At 36.8% G+C, this 10,840-nt stretch overlaps 1 protein-coding gene across 1 annotated transcript; it reads left to right on the top strand.

Moving 5' to 3' along the window:
• Positions 1–4,753: 4,753 nt before the first annotated feature.
• LOC112504142 lies at positions 4,754–5,652 on the top strand. The gene is made up of 2 exons (XM_025108094.1): positions 4,754–4,934; positions 5,135–5,652. The coding sequence occupies exons 1-2, from the start codon at positions 4,754–4,756 to the stop codon at positions 5,650–5,652; spliced, it is 699 nt and encodes a 232-aa protein (XP_024963862.1).
• The last annotated feature ends 5,188 nt before the right edge of the window (positions 5,653–10,840 follow it).

The following is a 10,840-nucleotide window of genomic DNA, read 5'->3' as shown; positions in this document are numbered from 1 at the left end:
GTTTTGTAATTGTTTAATACTAATTTATGTGTTATGTCTTAATAGGTGTAGAAACCGACATGTTTTAGGCGTCAATCTAGGGCCAATCGGGACATATAGTATGAGGGGATAGGGACGTACAGTATGAGGGGATATCGTCCATGCATGTTGGAGGATCAATAAGTGTCATTCARCATCGGGATCGCATGGTAATTTATCATCTACTATACTATGTATATAGTTTATGAATATATATGATTTTGTTGTATATTAACTGCTTAAGTTGTTTATTGCAGAGATGCATGGGGTCGCGAGCCCACTGTTGTTGGGCTTTTTAAGAGGATGCATTGCACCAATAGGAAGGTTGTTTCGGATACGACCGGTTCGTCCATGAATCCTCCAATATACTTTACACAAATATGGCTAGAGTGACGATAATTTCAATTTTCGTACTCGAGTTAGTTTATTTTATAGGATCGGTTAGTTTTATAGGATAAACAACTATTAATTAGTTTGTGTTCCCATTGTTGAATAGGCTTATAGAAGAAAGTTCCATTATATTGGTTAAAACCAGCAAAAGATATGTTCAAGTTACATCCGTTATGCTACCGAACTGTGTGCAAGTTAGTTAGCACATTTTGTTTTGGTAAATTGTGGGAGACGTATGCATGTCTTAGAGAGGAGACATAAACTGGGTTGTTATGTAAATATTTTAAAAACCCTGTAACCTCTTGTATTTTTATATCTAGAATGCCTTGGCTCCCGTTCAGGGTAAGCCATTATCATATTTACACACTTACGGATTATAAAGAAATACTTAGATGAACAGTTTAAACGTTAATCAGTTATTATATGGACGTGTCAAATGGCAGGCTATATAACTCGGTATTCTTTATTGGGTATTTAAAAATACCATTTTAATTTTTTTTCCACAATCATTCTTTACATATTCCTATTGCAATTTGTACCTCAATTGAGGTTAGAATAAACTATAATCATGAAAGTATAAGTTAGCGAAAAAAACACATGTTTTCCATCTACGTTAGATGAAATATTTGAGGCCCAAGAAAACATATGTCAAAGACATAATGCCATGAAAAGATGAAAAACCATGTACAAAAAGTAGAACGGAAAAAGTCGTTGACTAGTGTTCACGATCGCACATGGTTATTCCTTCACGATCGTGAAACCTTCCAAACCTTTTCATCCAAGGAAACTTGCCATTCGAAACCATGCATGTAAATTGGTCACGATCATGAATTGGTAAAACCTTTATTTTTCGGCTAAACAATAGCCACGAAAGTCTAGAGAAGGGAAAGTTGTCATAAGGTTCTTAGGGGTCGTTTACTAAACGCTTACCCGGTAAGTACTTACCGGGTAATTTTTCTCACCGGATGAACATGGCAAGGGCCAAGAATCCTATCCGGTAAGAGCGATGATAAGGATGGAGAGTCTTACCCGGTAAGTGAGGGTGACGACTCTTACCTGGGTAAGTGCTTACCAGGTAAATGGTTGTATATGATAGGTTTTGATGTACTACAATCTTACCCAATAAAATAAAAGTATAGTGTTGACTCCTAATGTGAAGCACTTACCGGGTAAGCATTTAGGTAAACGGCCCCTTAGTGAATGTATGATGGTAAAATATTTTGTCAAGCACTTAAAAAAAGTCATGGATCGATTAAATAACATACAACAACTTCAAATTTTCTAYAAGGGATCGTCCATGTTTGAATGATTTGACATGATGGCAGATTGTAGAGTAAAAGTTTGATATGTTAGTTTTGATTGAAATCGCTAACTTTGGCAGACTACTGCTAATACTGCCTAAGGGTGTTAAAAATCGGAACCGCATAACCCAAAAATTGAGTTATATAGCTTCTAGGTAAAAATGTTTGATTAACCGAATAAGATTGCCTTATTTTATTTGTTTTCATTTATATTTTTACAAACATGGTTTTAAACTAAATTAACCAAATAATCCAATTTATAATTTTTCCCCCATATTTTATATTTATAAACCCTCTTTCTTAAAATTCAAATAACTTTTTTGTTGTCTCATTCATAAAATATCCAACAAATCGCAACCTTTTTCATATACAGATTTACGGGAAAAACAAATAAATGAACTTTATTAAAATAAAAGCTTATTCGGTGTAGCCGATAACCGGACTAAATAATTAAAACCGATTAAACCAACCTTTATTTTATTTGGTTACCAGGTTGTTCGAAAGAATTGAAAACCAAACGAATCATACTTTAATACTAGCCCAACAATAGTAACTTCTCCTCCATTGATTTCTGTTTCTACAGGACAAATTAACTGGGTTTTTTGGGTCTTCCTTAACTATTAAGCACCCTGATTTCATTACTAAGCAATTATATTTTATTTTGTACTATATCATGAGAGCCTCTTAATCATTTTGCACCGAAACATTCAGCAACTGTCAAATAGCCCCTTAAATATCCTTAGGTTGGAAGACATTGTAATTGGGGCTCCGGTTTCAATAACTTTATGGCATGGTTCTAACAAATGGAAAATGAAGTCTTAATAGGAAAATCTGGAGCTGAGCAATGCAGGAACTTGGAACATATATGGTGTTTTCATATGCATTGTAACTCATCATCTTAGAAAAGAAATTCACTCTTATGATGATATAGTTGAACCAACTTGACCTAAATTTGGCATTCTAGGCTTAGAACTTGAATACCATATATGGGTATCTATTGTTAACATTAACCAACCTACTGAACCTTAAGAACCAGCCGTCTAAAAACGTACCAACAAATACCTTGACATATTTTAGACAACATGATGTATTAGTTTTACATTTATACCTCAACTGTACAAGTTATATTGATAAATATGGATGTGTTATAGATGAATCTCATATGATTAATAATATGATTAATATGTTACAACATTAATGATGAATAGTACATCCATATTTTTGATAAATATTAAAAGTGTTGGGTTGTGGACGGTCTCGAGTTTCTAATCAATTTTAAGTTGGTAAATGAGCACGCCGATATTACGTATATGGGATCATGTGAAAATAAAAACTTGATGAAAAAATGTAAAAAACGTTGAAGGTATCCTTATTTTGTGTAAATTTTACACTATAATTTGTTAAAGTGGTGAAAGGGACAAACATTGAGTAATCAATCACCAAACTATATCTAACAAGCATTCAACATGGATAAGTGCTTAATGATCTCAACAGCCTCGATAGATTTTTGATTAGTTTCGCTTGCAGATGACGTATTGAGATCTCGATTGGTCTAAATATAAGATGACTCCAACAACAGTCTCGAAAGAACTCACGATTGGTCCGCTCTCAACCGATATAACCCTATCAATATCCACGATTGGTCCCATCTAATCAGGTGACGGTCTAGATGGGTTTTCAAGTTACCTAAACCAAAGATGCCAATTAGAGACTTGAATGGGTTCTAAATTGGGTCTAATTCAATACAATTGACCCATGTATTTTTTTTATAACAGTAATCATTCTATTAGGGTAGTGAATAAAAACACTCTGTTCAGCACAGTTAAGGTAATCAAACTAATCGTAGGATGACATGCAGACAACCAAACCTAGGTTCCATGTTGCAAAAAAACCATTTAACCAAAACACATGATATGAATCCAAATGCTCAAGTACCAAGGATAACACAAAAGCTTCCCAACAGAAAAACTAAAGAAATTGTGGATAAGGTGTAACACCGTAGCAACAAAACATCTAACTAACCCACAAATCATTAAAACCTGGTTTTAAACCTMCAAAACATACGGGATATAAATTTTAGTTAAAAACCACCAAAAATGTTCATACGGTTTGACCCAAAAGTCATCACAACTACAGATAATAATTACTTACAAACCGGATGAACCTAAACCTACCAGGACATAATAATAAACTACCCGGAATGTTTAATATATATATATATATATATATATATACATGCCAAAATACTACAATTAAAACATGCCAAAATACTACAATTAGCTGGCAGAGTTTCTGATCGTAAGCGATCTTCTTATCAGCCTTGGATACCTTTCTCATTGCTATAAAACTGTGGTGTAGTGTTGAAAATAGATCACAACAGAAACAACCAAAAAAAGCCTATAAATGAACGGAAGAGATGATGGTAATCAAAATCGAGGGCCAAGGCAGAGCGTTGATGGTGCTAAGCCAAGGCGGACAGCGGTGACGCCGTCACTTTAATCTCTTCTATAATCAAATATAGAATAAACATTTCATTTTAAAATATAAAAAATCTAAAATATAATTAGGATATTTGTTGAGTTCTAATAGAATACTTAGTTATTATCTTTATAAATAAACCCAAATTAAGTTACTTCAAATTTATATCTTATTCAAAAATAAAAACATTATCCTTTTCTCAAAACCACATAAAATCGTATTATATCTACATGGATAAAAAATAAAACGAAACATTGAAAAGGAAATGTTTCTCGATGCTTTGCACGAGTACACTTCTAGTTGTTTATGAATAGTTCATTTGTATTCATTTGGTTTTTTACTAATTTCTTCAAATTATACCAATATTAAAAATTATTCTTATTTTTTTAAACTTTATTTTAAATTATAAACAACAATGTATTTGGATATAAATATAATTCATTCATTCAAATAAACAAAATACAATAAGTTAATAAAATGAAGAATCAAACTAACATTATTATTTGGCGGTATTACAATACTCTATATGTTTTAATACTCTCTATATGTATACACCTTTTAGGACAATGTCTCATGGTGATGCTGCTAGCCACACTCCACCAAACCCCGATGATGGAGAAAACAATCCCGATCCCAACTTGAATGAAGATGATACACCCTTGTCTCTCCGTAGTGAACGATTAATGAAACCACTCTCGATATTCGTTCAACAAACCTTTGAACAGTTTAAGCATGACACGGGAAAGGGTAAAGAGAAAGTCTTGGGTGATTCCTCAAAAGCCAAATCTAAGCGGGTCTCGTTTAAAAACTTTCGTAGTGGCGGCGCTACTGAATTCACCAGACTCTCTGATCCAGTAACCGCAGTGCAATGGATCCAAAACATCGAAAAGGTATTCCGGATTTCTCGAGTGTTAAACGAGGATAAAGTGAAAGTGCAATGTTGACAGAACGTGCACTCACTTGGTGGGATGCAACTTTTGAATCCCTTACTGAAGATGAACGGGAAAGCTTGACTTGGGAGTCTTTCAAGACTCGTTTCTTTGAGCAATTCTGCCCGATCGACTTGCAACGGATGTTTGAGAAAGAATTCTTAGAACTCAAGCAAGGGAACATGTCTGTAATTGAGTATGAGACTCAATTTAACCGAAAGGCACGTTTTGCTTTACGGTTCTTATCTTCCAAACACGAACGAATCGAACATTTTGTCGATGGTTTGAGGCGAGAAATCCGGGAGTTTGTTGCTAATCGCGATATTCCAAGTTTCAATAAAGTTGTGGAGTACGTTCGTCGTCGTGAACACGATTTAACTATATTTGATGAACCAAATTTCGAGCCGAAAAGGCAACGGAATGAAAGAACCTTTTCTGTACCTACTCAGCGACAATCTCGATCTTTCACTCCGAGGCGGAGTCAATCTCAAAACATTCCGCGTGCTCAATCCCAAGCCTATTCACTTCAGGTATAATTCTTTTTAATACCGTAGACATAAAAATGTGGATTATGGAATTAACACTATTCTATTGTAGTCGAATGCCTTACGTCTTTGTCAAAGATGCGGAAAAACTCACCAAGGGTGACGCCTTACTGAATCAACAAGCTTGAGATGTTTCTGTTGCAGCGAAATGGGCCATGTTCGTACAACCTGTCCAAAAAGAGATCGAGCATGTTATTCTTGCGGAGTATTTGGTCACCGACAATTTGAATGCCCCGTATGAGATGGGAAGAAAGTAAGGCGTCGGTGCAACGACCGACAGTGGGAGGTTTCTCAAGTCAAAAGGAGGAGGTACCCACAGCACGAGCTCGAGCTTTCCAGATTACTGCGGAAGAGGCTCGCGATGAGCCAGATGTCGTTACCAGTATTTTCTTTGTTAACTCCCAACCCGCTCGTATTTTATTCGATTCTGGAGCTACAAATTCCTTTGTGTCGCATGATTATGTTCGCTACTGGGAGTTTGTACCAATTATGCTTCCTATACCGTTTACCATTGATACTGCTAATGGAGTCCCTTTGGTAGCTGATAGAGTATTTAGAGACTGCACTTTAGTGTTAGACCATCATAACTTTTCCGTAGACTTGATTCCTATAGATATCTGTGGCTTTGATGTCATGATTGGTATGGATTGGTTAGTGAAAAGCCGCGTGGTTATCATATGTTATGAAAGGATGGTTCGGTTGCCAGTCGAGAACGGAGACTACTTGTACATTTATGGGGAAAGACGCATTGGTGACGTGATGGTAATATCTATACTTAAAGCACAACATTATATTACTAAGGGTTGCTCTTCTTTCATGGCATATGTCTTGGATGCAACCAAAGAAGTGAAGAAAACTATGAAAGATATGCCTATAGTATGTGAATTCTAAGATGTTTTCCCATATGACTTGCCTGGTCTACCGCCGAACAGGCAAGTAGAATTTCATATTGATTTAGTGCCGGGTGCTGCACCAATTGCAAATACACCATATCGTCTTGCACCGGCCGAGATGAAAGAGATGATGAGTCAATTGCAAGAGTTGTTAGACAAGGGCTTTATTCGACCGAGCACTTCACCCTGGGGTGCGCCGGTATTGTTTGTGAAGAAGAAGGATGGATCGTTTCGTATGTGTATCGATTACCGCGAATTGAATAAGGTAAAGATAAAGAACAAGTATCCATTACCGCGTACAGATGACTTATTCGATCAGTTGCAGGGCGCAAGTTATTTCTCAAAGATTAATTTGAGGTCGGGTTATCATCAACTCAGGGTACGTGAAGAGCACGTACCAAAGACAGCTTTTCGTACCCGATACGGACATTATGAATTCCTTGTTATGCCGTTTAGATTAACTAACGCCCCTGCAGCCTTTATGGATATGATGAATCGAGTGTGTCGTCCTATGCTCGATAAGTCTGTTATCGTCTTCATCAATGACATACTCGTATATTCTAAGTCTGAGGCTGAACATGCTTCACATCTTCGAGAGATGTTGGATCTGTTGCGGAAGGAAAAACTATATGCTAAATTCTCAAAATGTGAATTTTGTCTTCGTCGAGTACAATTCTTGGGGCATGTGATTTCAGGTGATGGCATTTATGTGGAATCATCTAAGATTGAAGCTATACAAAAGTGGGAACAACCAAAGAATGCTTCCGAAGTTCGTAGTTTTCTTGATCTTGCGGGTTATTACCGACGATTCATACGAGGTTTCTCAAAGATCGCTGTACCGCTTACTTCACTCACTCGTAAAAATGTGAAATTTGTATGGACTGAGGCTCAAGAGAATGCATTCCAGACTTTGAAAGATTGTTTGACTTGTGCACCGATACTTGCCTTACCCGAGGGTAGTGATGACTTTCTGGTCTATAGCGATGCTTCTAAATTGGGTTTGGGATGCGTGTTGATGCAGCGAGGCAAAGTAATTGCATATGCCTCTCGATAGCTGAAATAATACGAGAAGAATTACCCCACGCATGATCTTGAGTTAGCGGCCGTTGTGTTTGCTCTTAACCTTTGGAGACATTATTTCTATGGCACGAAGTGCCAATTGTTTACCGACCACAAGAGMTTGAAATATATCTTCGACCAACAGACTCTGAATATGCGTCAACAAAGAGCTATGGAGTTGATCAAAGATTATGATTGTGAAATTCTATACCATCCAGGTAAAGCCAATGTAGTAGCGGATGCGCTGAGTCGGAAGGCACATGTAGCTAGTATTTGTTATGCTATCACTCATGTGTCAATAAAGTCTACTCTTATCGATGATCTTCATAAGTGGAAAATCGAGGCTTTAAAGCCACACCACGTGAAGTCTGAACGTATGGTTGGCTATGTAGACTCCTTATCTGAAGACAATCGTGGTCTCAAAGTCTTTAAAACCCGAATATGGGTACCGAGACTTGAGGGTTTGCGAGAGGTTATTCTAGAGGAAGCACATAAATCACGGTTATCTATTCATCGGGAGGTACAAAGATGTATCATGATCTGCATGCCGAATACTGGTGGCCGGGAATGAATGTTGATATTGGCCGATATATTGAAAAGTGTATCACTTGTCTACAAGTGAAAGCCGAACACCAGAAACCATATAGAAGTTTACAGCCTCTTGAAGTTCCGGTATGGAAGTGGGAAGAGTTGACGATGGACCTTGTGACGAAACTGCCAAAGACATCTAGACAACATGATAGTATGTGGGTTATCGTAGACCGATTGACAAAAAGCGCTCACTTTCTTCCTGTTCGCGAGTCTTATTCGATGGATCAATGGGCACGATTGTACATTGACGAGGTTATTGCACGACATGGTGTACCGGTGAAAGTAATATCTGATCGTRATTCTCGGTTCACTTCCAAGTTTTGGTCGAGTATGCAACGAGAGTTGGGAACGCGAGTTGCCCTTAGTACCGTGTATCATCCCCAAACTGATGGCCAGTCAGAGCGTACCATTCAGACATTAGAAGACATGTTGAAGGCATGTATACTTGAGTTCAGTGGAAACTGGGATATCCACTTGCCATTAGTAGAGTTTTCTTATAATAATAGTTACCATTCAACGATTAAAATGGCCCCGTTTGAGGCTTTGTACGGACGTAAGTGTCGTACGCCTCTTTGTTGGCAAGAAACGGGTGAAAAGATTTTGGCCGGTCCTGAGTTGATCCAAATTACTCATGACAAGATCCGAGTTATACGAGAAAGAATGAAAGCGSCACAAGATCGACAAAAATCATATGCGGATAAACGGAGGCGACCAATTGAGTTCAACGTGGGTGATATGGTTATGTTGAAAGTATCGCCTTGGAAGGAAGTTTTGAGATTTGGTAAGCAAGGTAAACTAAGTCCTCGTTTTGTTGGACCCTTCAAGATACTTGATCGAGTGGGAAAACAAGCTTATCGTTTAGAGCTACCGGAAGAACTCGCCGGAATTCATGATGTCTTTCACGTGGGTTATTTACGAAAGTGTCTTGGTAAACATGATGAAGCGGTTCCCTTAGCGGAGGTAAAAGTTGATAAATGGTTGACATACACGGAGGAACCGGAAGCTATCTTGAATGAAAGAACGGTGAACCTTCGACATAAGATTGTAGACTTGGATTTGGTCAAATGGAAGCATCACCGAGGTCAAAATTGGACTTGGGAGAACAAAGACGAGATGAAAGCCAAGTATCCACAACTCTTTGAGCAACAATGATTTCGAGGACGAAATCCTCAAAAGAAGGAGGTATTTGTAACGTTGACTAACCTTGCTCAATTTTCATATTTTGTATGTTCATTGGCTTGAAAATGAGTATTATGTAGTTGAAAGTGTTTAAAGTAGGTTGTTGTAATGGAAAAGAATTCTAAGTGTTAAAAATGTCATGTTTCGGTATGTTTTGAGCGTTGGGTTCTAACGAAAGATGTTTTCTGCAATTTGAAGGTTTGAAACTAGGTTTAGAATCATTTAGGAGGTGTTAGAAGTGTTGGAGAAATTTTACGCGATTCCGATCAAAAAGTCAAATCTTAGAATTAAGTAAAGTAAATGTCTAAGTTACGAATAAGTTAAACTGCTTTTATTGGGAGATCTTTTCTGAAATATTTTTATCAGAAGTTGTAGATTATCTCGTTACGAACGCGTAGGCGAAAACCTCATCGAAAACGGAGTTCCGAGCAAAAAGTTATGTCATTTTTAGTGTTTAGTGGTCAAAAATGGGTACCCAGCCGGGTCAAACCCGACCCAACTCGGGTTTTAGCTAATAAAACACGATTTTTGACCCATTAAGACCCCATTTCAGCTATTGCCTTCTCTAAGAAAATTTAGGTGCGATTCTTATCAATGGAGACCAAATCTAACTTCATATTAAGGAGATTAACATCAATCTTGAAGGATTAAGCATCAATTTGAAGGTAAATCTCATCCTTGTTCTTGTTCTTGAAGTTGCATCAAGTATGATAGTATTTGGGTGAGATAAGCTTAATGCATGTTTAAAATAAGTGAAGAAATCATGAATTGATGCTTAGATTATGATTATATATTCGTTAGTTCCTTGATTCCATGATTGATTTGCAAGAAATGGTAAGAAAATTTGACTTTTGTTATATAAAGATGGGTTTTGGTGAAATTGGTAGAGATGGGTGAATGCACCATGGTTTCTTGTTGGTGATAAAGTGATAATGTTGGTGATACTACTGTTGGTGATTAAGAACATCATTAAAGTGATAATGTTGTTAGACATCAAGAAGGGTTACAAGAAAGTCAAAATTGTATAACTCACAAACCGTATATCAGAATACGCTCGTATTTTGTAGTCAGGAAGATCTTACTGGATACTATAACTTTCATTAAGGGTAAAAATTCCAGTTATGAATCTAAGTGGCTCGAAACAGTATGTTTTTAGGGCTATTTACACTGTATTCGGTATTAATTTGCAGTTTTATAAAATTCATATAAAATATATGGATGATCCAAATGAGATGATTTCAAAAGCAGTAGACTCGTATGATACCAATCTACAACTTTAGTTTAGACAATATAATCTGGATTGGTCTCTAAGTAATATAAAAATGCTTAGAAATATGAGAGTCGGAAAGGGTTGGATCGAAAGAGAATAATGCTAAGTTTTACGTTTGAGTTTTCAATTTGTATCCAGCTGTCCTTCATGAAGTCTACGTTGTTTAAGTACATTAAGACCTAAGTAA

Source organism: Cynara cardunculus, unplaced genomic scaffold (genome assembly GCF_001531365.2).
Source record: "Cynara cardunculus var. scolymus isolate 2C unplaced genomic scaffold, CcrdV1 Un_Scaffold_4767, whole genome shotgun sequence".
Classification (NCBI taxonomy): Eukaryota; Viridiplantae; Streptophyta; class Magnoliopsida; order Asterales; family Asteraceae; genus Cynara; species Cynara cardunculus.
The sequence above is the reverse complement of the archived record's forward strand: the minus strand, read 5'-3'. Positions and strand labels throughout refer to the sequence as shown.